Below are 19,188 nucleotides of genomic sequence, written 5' to 3' on the forward strand. Positions count from 1 at the left end.
GGCAAACAGTTTACTACAGGTGTTGTTAACCAAGGTACATGACCAAATCCTATCAACAAGTGAAAAAGTCATTACCAGAATGTACACGATCACCTAGGGGCCAGCTAAGACCAACCTAACAATAGTTACTAGTTATATTTTTTTTACCTTGGTACTCCTATATACATGTTGATTAATTATGGTGTTACTCATTGTGCTGTAACCAAGAGTTTTAAAGAGGTTAGAAGTACAACCAGTCAAAATGGCCCAAAGAATTAGGATAAAGTTACCTGATGGTGGATCATTAATAAATGATAAGATGATGATAGGAAGATTATAAAGATTCAGGGCAGACAACTTCTAATTGACCTATTATATGTAACTAACTGATTAACCTTGGTAGTAACTTGTCTAATAGTTTCATCTTGGGCATCAACCTTTTGTTTTTAAGCAAGGATAAAGTTCTCCATCATTAATTCTAAATTTGTTTTCTTTTCTTAAAGAGGTTGATGTAGAGGTTGTGGGTCATTTTTTCTAGCTTGGAACCCTAATGATGGCTATCTAAAATTTTGATTTAAGTTGGAAGTATTGGTTTGGTTTGACTATGTGAAGTTTGGGTGGTTTCTTCAACTTAGGTTATATATATTTTGAGTAAGGATTACCGTGCCTTATTTAGTTGTAGTTGAAGAAGTTCACTTGCTCATTTGAGGGCTCATGCTCATAATAGGTACCCAATTGACATTCATAGCTTATATGGTCTCTACCACACATCTCACAACTAGAAGTACTTACAACCTTTATATCTAGCCTCTCTAATTTCTTTGCTAATGTATCCAACTTAGCATTCACCATAGTCCCAAATGTCTTTTGTGACTAGCCCTATCATTAGACTATTAACAACTGTTAGAAGCCATTTCTTCGATCAAGTGCAAAACCATATCAGATGTTTTACCCATTAACGACCCATTAATAGTTGTATCCAAAATACTTTTCAAAGAATAAGAAAGACCATTATAAAAAGTCTGAACAACTAGCCAGTTAGACAAACCATGATAAGGACACTGCCTTTGTAAGTTCTTGAATCTCTCCCAAGCTTCATATAAAGACTTGTCATCCCTTTGATTAAAAGTAGTGATCTTATTTCTCAATTTAAAGGTTTTACCAAGTATGAAGTATTTTATAAGAAAAGCTTGAGAAAGTGTTTATCAAGTAGTAAATATACCGAGTGCCTTAAAATCCAACCAAGCAGTTGTTTTATCCTTCAATGAAAATGGAAATAGCCTTAACATCTTTGGGAACCCCAATTATTTTGAAGGTGTCACATATTTGAGAGAAACGTGACAAGTGGACACGTAAATCCTCATTTGCTAACCCTCCAAACTAATTTCGTTATACCATATGAATAATGAAAGGTTTGATCTCAAAATTGTTGGCAACCACAAGAAGCCTTACGACACTAGAATAACCGTCATGAGTAATAAGCATAACATATTAATAAAGAGCTTATTGATTATTGTTGTTATCCTTCATGGCTATTTTTTGTCTAGCTCGTTTTTCTCTTCTATGTCTTCTAAAAGTTCTCTCAATTTTTTGTTCAAAATCCAATAATTCTAGATTTTGATATTTGGTCATAAACTACTAGAACACCAACAAAAAAAGAACAAAAACATCAAGAAATCAAATAAAACAAAAATAGAATGAAATAAAACTCTAGTCAAGTTAAACTACAAATTATACTAATATCAACAAAACACCAATCTTCGGCAACAACACCAAAAATTTATTGCCTATGACTCGTAAGTATACAAGTCAATAAAATAATATAGAAAGATGTCCGTTCTATAAGGATTGGTTATCGAGTACTAGTTCATTTTTTTAATTTAAATTAGCTAGAAAAATAAAATCCTATGGAGGGAAAGTGAATTAAAATGAATTAAATGACAAATTAGCTAGTCAAAATTGATGAAAATGAATAAACACCTAACAAAATTAAAATGAAACACCAACATAGAAAAACCTAGGGTTTATGATTTCCCTATCAATTACTTAAAATCAGTAATAAATCCAATTAAGATCAATGGTAAAATAAATTGTTAATGGTTGATTATCCTATTTTACCCAATTCCTCTCTCAAGATTAATTAGGTATGTTAAGATTAAAAGCTTACTTACTTTCGTGGTATAATGTTAATCAAAACCCATTAATTTTTATGATAATCAATTTACCCATAAAGGATTTGTATTTATCTCTAAATAAAACCCTAGGTTTAGGAACTAATTAAGTATGTATTTCTCAATATCATACATTAATCTACAAAACAAGCATAGTATTAGGTCATAACATTAAGTAGGGCTGGTTTCGAGCCAAGTCGAGCTCGAGCTCGGCTCAATTTACATATAGTTAAGCTCGAGTTCAAGCTCGTCAAGCTCTTGAAAGTCAAGTGAGCTCAGCTCAATTTACATATAGTTAAGCTCGAGTTCGAGCTCGTCGAGCTCTTGAAAGCCAAGCTCAAATTTGGCTCGAATTCTGCTCGACTTATTTTTCATTATTAAAACAATATCGTTTTAATACATATTGGTCAAAACGACATTATTTTTAATATATATTGGTCAAAATAATATCGTTTTGTATCAAAATTTTTAATTGAAAAATTTGGCGAGTCGCTTGAGCTCGAGCTCAAGCTCGACCGAGCTCGTATAGGGCTGGCTCATTTCGGGTTCGTTCCAACTGAGCTCGAGCTCTAGCTTGAATGGGCTCGGTTCGAGTCCAACCCTAACACTAAGCAATAAGTTAAAAACAAAATTATTAAATCAAATATTCATCACCATTGATCAATAATCAAAACCCATTACAAAATATTTTAAAATTTATAGATTCATTATAAACCTTAACAAAGGAAATTAGCTATTCATAGCAATAAAGTTCAAATTACAAGATAAAGTTGAAAAGAGAGACATTTTAATCAATAAAAGAAGATATTAAGAGAGATAAGAAAAACTCTAAGGTTTTCAAATCTTGATTCTCTTGGGTCTTTCTTTTTAAATCTTGAATCTTCCCTCTTCTCTTTATTTCTTGAAGCTTTTTCTTTCTAAAAATCTTTTGAGCTACTATATTTTTGGTGATAGATTAATAAAAAAGATGAAACTTAGATCAATGAAAAAGATGAAGCTTCCTTTATATAGTATGTCACTAAACCCTAATTTTTAAATTTTATTATTGTCCAGTAATTATAGGCACAATTATTACCATAAGACTACCCATAATTAACCACTGTTTTCTTCTATAAACTCTTATTTTTTTATTCTTTAAGCTTCCGATTTTGTTCTGAAAAAGCTTGAATGTCTCTAAAACATCTAAAAATATGATTGAAAGTGCAAAATAAGATCAAGCAATTAAATAAATAAAACTTAAAGAATTTGACAAAAAATAAACCAAAATTCACTTTAAAAATACACTATTTTAAACCCTATTCATGTGTATGAAATACACACAACAAGCGAAAAGCAATTGTGTGCAAATTTCTTCAAACATGAGTTTTGGTTAGATAGAGTAGCATTCTTACGCCATATGGTTTCAGCCAAGGGTATATCAATTGACCCAAGTAAGATTGAGGTACTATTAGACTAGAAGAGACTAAAGACTATAAAAAACGTTCACAACTTTTTGGTTTTAGTAAAGTACTACAGAAGATTTGTTGAGGGGTTCGTCAAGCTAGTAAGACCTCTTACAACTCAAACTAAGAAAGAAATTGACTTCTGCTCTAATATTTTTCCTACTAGAGGATGGAGTTGAGTAAGACCTATACACTAATGCATCTCACAATGGTTTGGGAGTAGTATTAATATAGCAAAGCAAGGTGATAACATATGTCTTGAGACAACTGAAAGATTTTGAGACTAAATACCCATTGATGACTTGGAGTTAGTAGTAGTAGTGTTCGTTTTTAAGATTTAAAGGCATTACCTATACACAGTATAATACAACATTTACACCGACCACAAGAGCCTTAGGGACTTTTTTCACACAAAAAGAGCTTAATATGAGACACAAAAGTTGACTGGAGTTAGTGAAAGACTATGATTATGATATTAGGTATCACCTAGGCAAAGCTAATGTAATTGTAGATGTCTTCAACAAAAAGGTGTTCTTGTCAAAGTTAATGGTTTAGAAAGAGATTCAGATACTAGACCAAAAGTAGATTGAGCTAATAATTAGGAATCTAACTAGATTAGAGGTTAAGCCTATACTGGTGGAAGAGATCAAGACAGCTCAGTTTCATAATGATTAGTGTAGACAAAGAATTTAGAGGATTAAAAGTGGTCTTGAGTCAAATTTTCATATGGTAGATGGTATCCTTAAGTTTAGAGGCAAAATAGTTAAGGCAGAAGATTCTTGTAAAGGCTTACAGTTTACTTTACACTACTTATCCCGAAGGTGTAAAGATGTATCAAGATTTAAGAAAAAGTTTTTGGTGATCTGACATGAAGGTGAATAAGTACACGATTAAGTGTCTCACTTGTTAACACATTAAAGTTGAATACTAGAGACCGTCAAGATTACTTTAGCCTCTGAGTATACCCAAATGAAAATAAGAGCATATTTACATGGATTTTATAGTTGAGCTTTTAAGGTTTTACAATGAATTTAATGTGTATGGGCAATTATAGATAGAATGACTAAATTGGTGTCCAATAAGTTGTTAAACTATATGAGGTGCCTAAAACTATTGCATTAGATAAAGACAAGAGGTTTGTGTCAACCTTCTAGAGAAGTCTTCATAGATCTCTAGGCATGAATTTGGCATTCGGTACAGCATATCACCTATAGACAGACAATCACACTAAGAGAACCAATCAAGTGTTATAGGATATATTGAAAGCTTATTGTTTGGACTATAGGGCAAGTTTGGTTGAGGTTTTACCCTTAGTAGAGTTCACCTACAATAATAGTTAATAAGCTCAAATGGCACCCTATAAAGCACTCTATGGTTAAAAGTGTCATTCTTCTCTACACTGGGCTGAGTTGGGTGAGAGAAATGCATTGATTCAGTCTATTAGACTAGAGTTGACTTAGAAAATTATTAAGGATGTCTAATTGATTAGATAAAGAAAGAAATAAGCCTAGAATCGACTAAAAAGTTATGTCGATCAAAGACGTTAACATCTACAGTTCAATATAGGTGATAGAGTTTTCATCAGAGTAGCCTTTTTCTGAGGTTTGGAAGAAAGGGTAAGTTGGCTCCCAAGTATATCGGCCCATATAAGATTGTGAAACAAGTTAGTAAGGTAGCTTATAAACTTATTGTAACACATTTCCTATCTATATAACCTTATACATAATATATACCTGAAAAAACGAGTTACTTCAAACTTTTTAAAACATTTGTAATAGTAATTCTAATGAATAAACAAATCAATAAATGCCTTGAATTTAATATGAGTAGTTATAATCCCCAAAAGTGTAATTTATAACTTAACAAACTCAAGTGTGCGTAAGCAAAATCCAAACATAAATATGCATAAACAACACCAATGTAAAAATGAAAATCCCATAGTAACAAATATTCACACATAACAAAATGATAAAAATGCCCCTACCCATCATGTAATGTCCCAGGTTAAACCACTACCTCCACTAGCCCGTTGTTTCACTAATCTACCTATAAAATCTCAAGGGAACATGGTAAGTGAGTACACTCAGTAAGTAGATAAGGACACAACATAATATTATAATTTATTTCCCAAATGTCCCATAGTTATCGATGTTATGATATTTTGAATGTTTCCCCAACATCTTCGTTGTATTTGGCTTCATGTGTCTATCCTCATTAGTAGTGTCATCCTCGATGACTCATATCCAATGATGTAAAATGGTGTCCCTAACATTTCTGAAACCACATGACACCCTAATGTCAATTATACTATGTACTTTATACACGTGTTGATCAAGCTTAAGGTTGGGATCACACAAACTAACCCTATCATTTTCACCGTTATACCACACTTAGCTCAGTGGCTATATCACACTGCACTTAATATACATAGCCTGGTGACAAGTCACATTGTACTTAGCTCAGTGACCAATCCGTATTGTACTAAGCAAATAGAGTACATACCACACACAACTTGGTAGTAGGAATCTAGTAATGTATCACTGGTATTTTCAATTTGGAACCATTCTAGTCAAGGTCCATACCATTGTCTATATAGTCAAGTACCCTCATAATGCTTTCCATTACCAGTAGCCTTCGTTAGTGTCTTTCTTCCTAGTTCCTATCATAATTATCCTCTTTATGGGTAAAACAATTATTTCAATTTTCAAATATACAGTTCCTATCTTTCAAATCCCTAAAGTCTATTTTCCCCAAAAGTACACAAAGGTGTGTCCCCTACATATAAAGGTGTTTTCTATTCTCACATACACTCATGCACACGTCACACATAAGGAGAATTTTCCTCAATTTCATATAGTCATATGTTTCATGACACACGGGTGTGTATTGATGATTTTTTAGTATTTCATACTCAAGTTCTTATGTACTCTGGTCATCCCAATATAACTTACAAACATAAAATCAATCTCTAACATTACTAACCATCCCTACTATGTCTTTATTTTGCTTTGTAATTCAATAATAATCCCAAAAAAATCATCAAAGATCAATAAGTCCACCCTATGTCAAGACTTTTTATATAAAATGTATATCATACCTAATGGAAGGCATAACAATTAATCCATCCTATTAATCAAATGTATCAAAATTATAGTTATCATAAGGTCTTAACATGTCATTTAGATAAACAATATCAAACATCATCCCAAACACATGTCATAGCACACATACATGAATATTAGATTAACCCATCCATCATGAATATATCATCAATTACCTGAAAGCTAATCATCATCAATCCATATTTATTAAGCATATTCACAACAATAATCTACTTACATGGACTATTACTTATATCATGGTTCGGAATTATACATGAATCAAGAGGAAGGTTATCTATTTACCTCTCTTTCGATAGTGAAAATGTCTTCGCATGGCAAGGACGTCCCCAAACTGAACTTTTATTAGCTTCTTTTGGTTTTAGCTTCACTTGGCTCACTTTTACATCCCTCAACTTTCTGAGAACTTGGTGTGAATGTGAGTCAAAATACATTTGGATTCATTTTTATTTTCATTGTAATTAGCAATACACAAGTGTGTACTATTTATACATGGTTGTGTATGTCATTACATCATAATGATAATTTCTAAAATCCTCAAAAAACTACTCATCTAAAAATTCAAACACATTGACCATGCATGAGCATATACTATTCATACACGGTCATGTAATTTGAATGACTAGAACCATATGGCATTCAAGGTAAAGTTTCAAGTTGGCTCATTCATTTTTTGCACTCGTTACATGATCATATAGTATAAGATACACGACTGTATGTTCAATGTTTAGATTTCGATGGAGTTTTTTGATGTCTCAATAAATGTTAGGCACTATTGATCAATGAGCAATCAACTAGGACACGCAAATTTCTCTTGTGTATTCTTAGCATAATCGTGTATGAGGATGAAATGAGTAAAATACCCCTACAAAATGTCATGGTTGTGATAAATTTTAGAAATTAAAGTGAAGTAAATATCTAAAAGGGCACATGGTGTGATAAATTTTAGAAATTAAAGTGAAGTAAATATCTAAAAGGGCACATGGCCATGTGCCTAAGGCACGCCCCTGTATGTATAAAAAAAGTACTACACAAGGAAGGCGTCATATGCAAGGGACAAAAAAGACATACCTTTGTGTGTTTATACACACACTCATGTATGTAGAACAAAATGAAGAAAAGAGAAAAGGAATCAGATTGATAACTTACGGGTTATCTCGAGTGATAGTACAGAGATCTCGGGTACGTAATAGTACCCCATATGCCAAAGAAATACGTTTAGTAAGGCACAAGTGAAAGCTAAAATAAGCTCAGGTTTGGTTAAGGTTCAAGATGCATGCATGTTAGACATCATAAGGTTATTACGATGGGGCACCATGAGTACACATTGTCTACATCCCCTGTAGTAGGGCACATCCACAGTAGGACACCATACTTGTAATAGGGTGCTTACTTACAATAGAGCCTAATTGAGACATAGTTGTCGTTGTGAAATAAAAAGTTAGCTCACATGGCCAAAATGTCAAATCTCTATATAAAATCTAGTATGATCGCCTAATATATAGCTTCAGTACAATTTCTAAATACAAATGTTTTACCTAGTAAAGTTATGGTCACGTTAGATAAGGATCCAATGAGTGGATCTTTAGTGACTGAACAAGATATAGTTCAATCTGAAAGTTGAGACATGTAGCCTAAACATTCTTTATAATTCAGTATGAACACAAAAATGACAGTTAAGACTTACCATCATCCTTATGGAGTTTTATGCCAACTCTAAATGACAGAGATAGTATAGATTGAGATTAAAGGCAATTTAGGGATTTTAGTAAAAATTATCAGTAGAGTCTCCTATTTACTAAGTTTTTTATCGCTTACTCTCTTACTTTCATATGTGTAGGTATAGGTAATCATGATAGTTGTAAGATGAGTGGTGGTCAAAAGGGGCAAAGCCATGAAGACATTTCTGTCTTTTTAGTTTTAAGGAGTCTTTATTTTATTATGAGTATTCTTATGTAGTTAACTACATATTGTTGGATTTCAGTTATCTTTGAGTTATGACATTTTTTATATGCTTCCGATTTAGTTTTAATAAGGGTATTTTAGTAAGTTTAAAAGTTTAATAAAAGAGATTTTAATCAGTTATCTTATGAGTTTATTACATCTTATGAGTTAAATACATGCTCAAAATAGTTGATCTGATAACATCTTCCTCTTAAGAGCAATACTTCTAAAAAGGAGTGTTACACAAATAAACCCCTTAGGTTTTTACTCTTTTTCAAACAAGAAGAAAAATATATGTTAATTGGAGAATCATAACCACCTTTGGGTGAATTGAAATTTTCACAACAAATGTAACTTAATGAATACCTTATGCAACCATTAATTTTAACATACACAAAAACCACCTTGGGTAAAAAGTTGTATACAACAAAATTGAAAAATGTCTCTTTTACCAAATATAGAAATTTCGCAAGTTTCAACAAATGCACCACTTTGATAATTAAATTTTCTGACAACTTACAATAATTTCTATTGAGACTAAATAATATTACCAAAATTAAGATTTCATGAGATATAACATTGAATTATCTCTGAAAATTTTAATTAAATATTGCAACAAATCCATATGGTAATAACCAAAGTAGCTTTAAAACCTCATAAGCCACATCTTATAAGGATTCCTAGTGCATCATCATTAAATTACCTTTGGGAAAAAAAAATAGCATACTATTAGCATCCCAAACACAAGGTTAAAACCATATGATTTTCGAAAGAAATATCACTTTTAGGAAGATACACTTCCTAGACTATTGTTCATCCTCTATTCAATAAGAAAACACGTCACTTGAATAAGCTCAATCACCTTTAGGTTTACTAAGTTCTCCATGACTAGCGTATTTCTAAAATTATGCTCAATAATATACTGTTTTGGTGATTACCATCATGAAAACTCACAAAATTATTCCAATGTTACTAAATATTACTACCTTAATTAAGATTTCATGAGACATATACCTTATTGTCTTTGACAATCTTCCTTAGAAATTGTAGTATCTAACCAGTGAACAATAATGTAATGTGCTAACATAATTACACATGACAAAATTGATATTATATTTAAATATATCAACCTTAATAAGAGGAGGGTACTGTACGTCACAATATTTAATCTAAAAATCAATTCACTTGAGACTTATAAGTACCTCATATGCCTTTATATGCTACCTCGAGCCATTCATATGCATCCAAAAGTCCTTACTGCACGTCATGGGTTGTTGTTTGTCTTTCATTTGTTGCAATGTGCATCCTTAAACCTCTTGTATGATCTCACTTGGAATGATCACATGTCTTTATTGTACTTTGCACGCTACCTTAAACCATTATAAATAGTTGTTGCACTCATTTTTCACTTTCTAAATGTGTTCACATACCAATATGTGCTTAAACTAGCCTTTATGCGCTCACATGCACCCTAGACAACCATTCACTTGCACTTGAGTGCCCTGGAAAAACTTTAAAACCTTATCATGTGCAATAATGTGCCTTAGAGAAACTTTGCAACCTTATTGCCTGCTCTCACACATTGATGTATCTAAAAATCCTTAATGCATGCATACACACAATCAGGAATAGATTACACATTATTTACATGCATTAACATACTTTTAAAAGACCCTACATATTACTCGCACCCACCATAAGCTTATATTTGCCTCTAAGGATTGCTAAAGCATCAAACAAATGATTTCACATGCCAAACGCACCTTCATAACACAATTACGCATCATCACATGTATTAAAAAGTGTTCCACGCACCTGAACACACCTTTTAAAGGTGGTTACACATTCACACGCACTTTTGCATGATATCATGGTGCCTCATGAGTATCTCTACCTATATGATGCACTTTCACACGCACCAATCCAATGGCATTAACCATCACGTGTGCCCTCTGTATCGTGATACGCACATCCGCTAGTGACACCGTCTTTTCCAACCTTTTTTTTTGTGCATGAATCTATGCATTTCTTCTTTCAAGTCGATGTGGCCTTATATCTTACAATCCAGTTCAATAGTTTATCTTGACTAGGTTTAACTTTTGACAGGGTGAGTGATATCTAGTTCATATAGGGGTTAATTTATGGGTTTTCTTAACTCGCTAACATTAAAAACCCTAACTGTTATATTCATGGCACTGGCGCCCAAGATTCCAAGTTTTCAATCATCTAATCGATTTCATCAAAGACAAGAATCAAACAACAACTCACAACGATTGACTTCTGTTGGAGACTCAAATAAAAAATAAAGAAAGAAAGTCCCACATTTAATAAATAGAACATAAGAAAGTGGTATATAAGTTTGTGGATTGGACCTTAACATAAGCCAATTGATTTTGTATAATATGGGTTTCAATCTTCACACTTGTAAGCTCAATATATATTTCTGACATGGTATCAGAGCATGAGCCAAACGGTGAGTTTAATAGCCTAAGTGTTCCTAGATACAAGTGACAACGCACCCAGCCAAAAATCTACTGCGTCGAAAGGCAGGTCTAACAACCTAGGTGCTTGCATTTAAGCGGGGGCGTTGGAGACTCAAATAAAGAATAAAGAAAGAGAGTCCCACATTTAATAAATAGAACATAAGAAAGTGGTATATAAATGTGTGGATTGGACAGTTTCAATCTTCACACTTGTAGGTCCAATATATATTTTCGACAACTTCCAACCAATTATTTACACAAGTTAAAGCAGAACAAGGATGTTCCACGATGAGGAATTGGCATGTGCACACAACTTATGCCGACAGTATCTCAGTGTTGCTTCCACTTGAATTTCGTCGCATAAGTACAATGGATTGGCAGAATAATAAGGCCAACTCATGGTTGTTTTGGCCAAATTTTGACCAAATTTTTTTTTTACTCAAGGCAAAAATTATTCTCTTGATTGAAATTCAACCGTAATAGGTACTGGGTTAAGGACTATCAAATTCTAATTTTAGATTTCAAAACCTTAATTTTTGAAATTTTAATTCCAATTGTGAATTTCAGTCTATAATTCAGAATTAACCAATTTTGATTTCAATTTTAAACATTTAGATTCTATAACCTAATGTGTCTGCTTTAATACCCCATGTAATAATTATTTTGTATAAACTGAATAAATAAATCAATCACAAAATCATAGAATTTACGCATAAGATATAAAATATTGAATTAAATTGTTTAGGGTTATAAAATACTTGGATTGTCATGCAATTTGAATTTGTAAAGTTATCAAAATTATCTCTCAACATAACTTAGTCTTGCACTCTAAAAACCTCCTTGGATGATAGTTTTCAATAGGATAATCTATATTACAGTTATACTACATCAGGTTTTGAAGTGCAAACCTAACCAATATATCATAACCTTTAAATGTATTAAGTTTATCCTTATTAATCATTTATGCGCATCTATAAACTCATATTGAAATATTCAATTATCCGGTTTTATTAAACAAAAAAAAAACATAATTAATGTTAGTTCAAATCAATAAAACTTCTCTCAAAACAAGACCTTTTTATACTTTATGTTAAAACAAACGTTCACGGTTTATTCAAGAATTAGTTGCAAAACTTTCAATAAAAGAGGGATTACTATTGTTACTTTTCAAACTAAAATTTGCAAAAGTTTCTTTTAAAGTAGTTTTCTTTTCAAAAAAAAGGTTGGTTGTGGTGAGGATTCATCCCATTATTCCTGTCCCTTTTTAGCTCTTTGAATATTCAATTATCTGGTTTTATTAAACCAAAAAACTATAATTAATATTAGTCTAAATCAATAAAACTTCTATCAAAACGAGACCTTTTTAAACTTTATGTTAAAAGAAACGTGATTCAAAGGCACATTCATGGTTCTTTCAAGAATTAGTTGCAGAACTTTCAATAAAAGAGGGATTACTACTGCTACCTTTCAAACTTAAATTTGCAGAAATTTCTTTTAAAGTAGTTTCCTTTTCAGAAAACGTTGGTTGTGGTGAGGATTGAACCCATTATTCCTGTCCCTTTTCGCTCTTTGAAAATGCTGATATATTTCATCCATTTTTTCAAGTTATTGCTCCATGTTAATAAAAAGCTGTTTTGCAGGATGACCAAATAGACTATAGACAATTTGTGGCGATGATGCGGGAGGGCAATGGAGGGACGGACAGGAGAACTATGGGAAACTGAATTAAATTAGGAGATGCTTTGGGAGTAATGAGCAAGGATCTCGTGACTTTAACTGATCTTCACATTTTAGTAAGAGCAATACTAAATGTTTAAACTTTTGAGTACACAATCAAATATATGGATAAAATATCATCATAAACCGAGCTCGAATCCAGCCCTACTTCTGGTTGAGTAAAAGATAACAAATACTAGAAAATGGTATAGATGAACAATACAATTTTGAGTATATAATTGGATATAAGTAGACGATTAAATAATTTTAAACTATCTATACCATGTTTTTGTTTTCAGTAAAATTATTCATACCCACTTTAAGTACATAAATGGATACATACTTATATATATTTTCATGTAATTTGATGATTTTAAATTAAAAATAAAGTAATACCTAATTATATAATAACTTATATAAATATTTATTTTTTTATATATTTAAAATAAATAAGTATGGTATTACCCTTTCCTTATAAGGAGACAATATATTTGTCCATTTAAACTTTACAAGTGGCCTAATTAAATTTTTCATTTTCTAGTATTTGTTATCTTTTACTCAACCAAAAGTAGGGTTGGACTCGAGCTCAGTTTATATATGGGCGGCTCGAGCTCGGCTCGGCTCGGCTCGGCTCAAGTTTGGCTCGTTTTCGGTTCGGTTCGTTTTTCATTATCAAAACAACATCGTTTTTAATATATATTGATCAAAACGACGTCGTTTTGTATAAAAAATTTTAAAAAAAAAATCTACCGAGCCAACCCAAGCCAGCTCGAGCTTGGCTCGTTTCGGGCTCGAGCCAAGCTCGAGTCCAGCCCTAACTAGAAGTGCAACTTTGCAACACATAAGCAATTGGTAGATTGTAGATCTTTATCAAGTTGTTGTCTTAATCATTTTATGTCAAACCATTTTTTATCTATTTCAGCTAAATAACATTTGGATTAGATTCAAATCAAACTTATTCAAACTCAATTCGAACGAACCTAAAACAAGTTAAACTCAAACAGAGTCAAACCTAAAAGTTCAATATTTTTTAACTTGAACTTTAGAGGCATTCGGCTCATAAAACTTGCGAACTTGAAAAATTCAATATGAGTCCACTAAAATAACGTCGTTTTAATTAATACACATCAAAACAACATCGTTTAAGTATTGAACTAAACTTAAAGCTTGATTCAAAATTGAACACCTTTCAAACGAGCTTGACAAGCTCAAGTTGTTTTACTGAAGTCGAGCCAAGCTTGAGGTCAATTTGCCTCAAATCCAACCTTAAATAACATAATATAGGTTTAGACTAGTAAGTGAAAAGTAAAAGCACCACCAAAACGCAGCTTATTACAATCTTACAACAACTGACCATAATTTTCCTTTTGTAATGAATAAATCATAACATTCTCTAAATGGTTGGCTAGGTTCAATCTCCCAACACCTGAAGTCAGTATGCCCAATTTCTCGTGATCATAGTAACACATTCCTTGTGCTGAAATTTAACAAGACATGGAGAGAATCGACTCTAAGGCACAAACTGCAAATAGCATTTGTTCATGAATCATAAAAGTTCTTTCAATAAGATAAATCGAAAACATATCCAACCATTGGCGCTTCTCCAAACTAGTGAAAAGTTTGGCCACCACAGCTGGGTGATTTAATATGTTAGTTATTCTGCAGAATAACTGATATAAACTACCGTCAGTCAATCTGACAAAAATCTTAACTCAAACATTATTCTTCCTCTCTCTTAAGAGAGCATGTACACAACACATCTATTTGCAGATATTATATGAAAAGTACAATAGTTATGAAAATGTAGGAATTACAAGTGAAAGTCGGTTTGCAGTATTCAGGCAAACTGATATTTGTTGGGCCTCTCACATTTTACTGGTCATAGCAAGGTACTTAGTATGACGACCCTGAGCAATAATTTTCCCAGTATTTTTCTTCCGAATCTCAACACTGACAACACCAACAGCCTTCCCAACACGTAGAGTCTTGGCCTCAATCTCAATGTCCTCCTAAAGGAACAATAACAAAGAATCAGACATTAGCTTGCATATCTTATGCATAAATTACTGCAAAAAGCATGTCGCCCAACCCCATTACAAGATGCTCTCATTGATAATTTAGCAAAAGAAAACCACTTAGAAAGGGGCATAACCATCTATCTTGTCAAGAAACTATGAAAATCAGTACTCAACAAAAAAGTAAGGCATTTGAAAGCTGAATGTCAAACTCTAATCAACAATGCAAGAATGTCTTCCTCTATATTCATCTTAATAAACTTTCTATTCTTCTCATCCAAAATACCCAAAAAGTTGCATGAAATAGAAAGCTTCCACAGAACTATAGTTTTACTGTCTCTGATATGAGTATCTAGAAGCAACAAACAAAAGCAAATAAATTTTCGCTATTTGAATCAATTTAAGACATGAACCAATAGCTAAGGGGCCTGCAAAGGAAAAATGAGAAATTTGATTGTAATTTAGGGGAACATACAAAATTAAGCCATTATATCACTGAGCTTGAATATACTGAAACTAAATTAAAAATCCACTCACTCTGAAGCCACTAAATCCTTGCTAGATAAAGTAAAGCTCTAAAACAACACAAAAGGATTACTTCCTGACATATTAATGGAGAAAACTGTATATCTGAGCAAGATAGTGCTAGTGACAGCTTTGAATTTTCACTCAGCTATCTTGATAATCAGAAGCATGTATCTTTTAAACCCTTCAAACTCGAAGCTAGCTACAAAGTCCGGATATTTGTAATGCCAATGCTAATTGAAGACTGCAAGTGGTTCAAGAAATGGTATCTTCCTAGGGATTATAAAATGAGAAATAAAAGAAAGATCAAATGTCGAAACGGGGAATTGCTCTGCAAACCATGGAATTTAAGCAAACTAAGAGTTTGAAGGTAGGCTAGTGGAGTTAAATCTATTCAATCTGCCGGTCCATTTGGCCACTGTGAATAGGGAGTTCAAGGAAAGCCGAGAAACGGTTTGATATTGTATTTTTTTTGGTGAGCTAAAAAGATGACAAGAATTTTGATTCTGTATTTTCAAGACATGAAAATAGGTTGTTATCATCATTTCTTTTTGGTTAAGGAGAGAAAGAAATATTCTTTTTTTATGAAAATGCAACACAAGCTGAACAGGCTTATCACATATCTGAAACTAGAAAATGAAAATGGTTCCAGATGGAACCTATACCATCTCAATCAGTATAAGGTTCACCACCAACTAATTATGGTTTTGCAACATTTAAGTAATTTTCAATCACTCGTGCTATCAAAAAGTGGCTGATAAAACAAGAAATTTTACTTTTATAGGTACTGAATAAGGCCAAAACACATTGGTAATTCTAGCCATTAAAAGTTAAAACTAAAATAACTTCAGGAAAACCTCAGCTTTCAATCTGTATTTGCGTATTAACATTTTGGAAATATTATAGAACTTATTAAGTAGATAAGTCTAGCATCATTCCTAGCAAAATGAGAGAAAAACATAGTTTCATAATATAATAAAATATGCTAAGTACATGGTTATCATCATGATTGACCATCCAAGAAGAATACTATTTCCACTGAACTGTCTCCTTGTGTAGTTCTGCACACATGAATTAGCTCATGTTGATATTATTCTACAGTGAACCATAAAAATACATGAACACCAGGTCCTGTATTTATGTTTATCAACATGCCTATAATGTCTTTGGTATACACGCAAATCAATACAACACAAAAAGGTGAACAAATGATGGTAAGTTAAGGTTCAAATATTTTCCAGGTATCAAAAACATAATATAATGAACAAAGTTAAAAAAAACAAAAAAACAAAAAGATGGTTATGACTTTAGCATAATGCTTGGTGTAGTCCAATACCTTCATTGATTTTGCAAACAAACCCAGTTCAATCTAGAATATAAAGGACAATCAATTACAAAAAAGCTATATGAAAAAGAGAGGAAGAGATACTAACATCAAGATAGGCAGCATCCAAGTATGAAACATTAATCTCAACTGAAACTCCAGTAAATGGAGCTCCGGTGGTGAATATTACAGCTGAACCCACCAAATCCACCAGCATGGCAGTGGCCCCACCATGCAAAAAATTAGCACCATTCTACAAAAGAAACAATCGAAGTCCTAATCAGAATCAAGTACTTGAGAAAAAAAATCCTAAACATTAAGATTTTGTGTGGCCCTAATTTTAAAAGCATGTTGATCATCTTCAAGAACATTACCTATCAACCTTACCCAAAAGTTCTACTTCTTGTTTTTCGCAAATGTTTCTAATTTGACCATTGATGGCGATATATACACCCATTATAACACTATTTACACGCATTTCACTAAGCAAACATATTATTAATATCCTATGAATGCCTTGTCTAATCGATGATAAAAAAATTATGTCAATTAAGAATTAAGTTATTGATTTGCCATGAAATTTGAAAGACACGTAAACTAAATTTCTAATTTAAAAAAAAAGTCAATGGTGTGTTCACTCAGAAAACGGGTTTAAAAAGAACTTAAGACCTTGATTGATTAATTCTGAACGAAAGGATTTCTCATGATAACTAATTGCATTCAAAAAGAAAAATCAATAAATAATAATTTCCAGGAAGTGAAAAAGGACTATAATTAATCTTCTATTATATGGTTGCGATAAAGTATTGAAGTTTCTTAAGCTTTGAAAGAAAAGAGAAATACCAGTAACCGAGAAGGGACTTTCATGGAGCAAACGACACGACCAGGTTCAATTAGATCAACATGAAGACCTTGCATTATAAAGCGTTCAAAGTATCTCAAAGGCAACCCATCAAAACTTGATCCTTGCTTCTTCTCATTTTCTTCTACTCCTCCTCCTTTCTCCAGATATCTCTTCACTGACTCCAAATCCATTGCCTATTCTTGTGATTGTGTCTCAAGACTATCTGATCTAACATCAAAATACTGGCTTGGTTTCTCTTTCTTCCTAATTTTTAACGAAGATACAGCCGTTAGTTAATTGAGTATTACTGTATGAACACATAATATGCGTATTTTTGTATATCAATAATAAAAAATTATTAATCGTTACAAATATAATTAAACAAAATGAGAGAGGATTGAAACAGGGGAAGGATTGATAGAAAAATAATATTATTGAAGTGAAGAATTGAGAGGAGAGGAAGAGTTTTTGTAAAATCAGAGTGATCCTATCACAAAGGAAAATAGGGTATTTATAAGCATGATTCACCACCAATATGCCCAAAATTTTGACTTGCGCTTCGTTCTTAATGTCATAAATGAAGACTTGGGTAATAAATGCACTGTTTAATCTTATCATATGGAAAGCCACCATTTCACATCACTCTTTTTTTTATTTTTACTATTTACAAATAATCATATTATCTGTGCTAAAATAACTTAGTAAGATAAAAACCAAAACCAAAAAAATATAATTATTTAATCTTTTGTAAAGTAGGGTTTGACGTGTTTAAACTGTCTCATTAAAAATCTTATTAGGAAACTTTTATAGGATAAAATCTAGTAAAGGAAAAAATAGTACAGTATATATTTTATCCAATATTTAACATACTTAGACAATTTGCTCCCCTAATAAGTGCTCTTTCTGATAGATGTTTCCCCTAATTATAGTGAGATTAATTTAGTTGCTTATTGAATCATCATATACCGATGTTATACATTAACTTTTCAAATGTTCAGCAATGTCTTGGTGAATAAATCTACAAGGTTGTCACTAGATTGTATTTGCTTGACATAAATCTTTTGGCTCTATTGGAGCTCATTAGTATAAAAGAATTTTGGTAAAAGAATTTCGGTAAGATATGTTTTTGTTTCCTTCAATGTATCTTCTTTTAAGTTGGGCAATATAGGTTATATTGTCTTCATATAATATAGAAGGCATATCTATTGTAGAAGGAAGACTACATATACTCCAAATATGATGGATAACAGACTATAACTATATGCTTCTTAATTGGCTTCATGAAGAGCTAAAATCTCTTAATAATTTGAAGATGTAGCAACCAAACCCTGTTTGGTGGAATGTCATGATATTGTTGTGTCATTATAAGTAAAAACATATTTCGTCTGTAAACGGTCTTTATGAGGGTTAAGAAGATAATCGGCTTCCACATATCCAACCAAACTAGGATTTTTGTGGCATTTGGCATAGTAGAATAATCTCATTCCCATAGGTAACAAAGTATATATTTAATTTCATTCTATTGGCGATAGGTTGGTGCAAAGCTAAATCAGACTAATAAATTGATTGTGAAGGATATATCTGGTGTAGTGCATTTAGCCAAATATAATAGGGTTTCAATGGTAT

The 19,188-nt window shown here is 32.2% G+C and overlaps 1 protein-coding gene and 1 non-coding gene across 2 annotated transcripts; one reads left to right on the top strand and one right to left on the bottom strand.

Moving 5' to 3' along the window:
* The first annotated feature begins 1,023 nt into the window (after nt 1–1,023).
* On the top strand, nt 1,024–1,130 carry LOC123199836. Its single transcript, XR_006498442.1, has one exon. It is a non-coding gene; the product is annotated as a small nucleolar RNA R71 (small nucleolar RNA).
* A 13,258-nt stretch (nt 1,131–14,388) lies between these two features.
* LOC123198534 (acyl-coenzyme A thioesterase 13-like) lies at nt 14,389–18,067 on the bottom strand. Its single transcript, XM_044613215.1, has 3 exons — nt 17,562–18,067; nt 16,828–16,971; nt 14,389–14,863 (listed from the first exon to the last, which is right to left on the bottom strand). The coding sequence occupies exons 1-3, from the start codon at nt 17,751–17,753 to the stop codon at nt 14,720–14,722; spliced, it is 480 nt and encodes a 159-aa protein (XP_044469150.1). The 5' UTR covers nt 17,754–18,067; the 3' UTR covers nt 14,389–14,719.
* Nucleotides 18,068–19,188: the final 1,121 nt, after the last annotated feature.

This window comes from Mangifera indica, chromosome 16 (genome assembly GCF_011075055.1).
Source record: "Mangifera indica cultivar Alphonso chromosome 16, CATAS_Mindica_2.1, whole genome shotgun sequence".
Classification (NCBI taxonomy): Eukaryota; Viridiplantae; Streptophyta; class Magnoliopsida; order Sapindales; family Anacardiaceae; genus Mangifera; species Mangifera indica.

Bases quoted from the DNA above. Each gene is read 5' to 3' on its own strand.
- LOC123198534 (XM_044613215.1), bottom strand. From the start codon at position 17,753: ATGGATTTGGAGTCAGTGAAGAGATATCTGGAGAAAGGAGGAGGAGTA. The intron at 16,972-17,561 runs GTATTTCTCTTT...TTTCTTTTGTAG, and splicing joins AAGTCCCTTCTCGGTTACTG to AATGGTGCTAATTTTTTGCA. The intron at 14,864-16,827 runs GTTAGTATCTCT...TTGTTCCTTTAG, and splicing joins TGGATGCTGCCTATCTTGAT to GAGGACATTGAGATTGAGGC.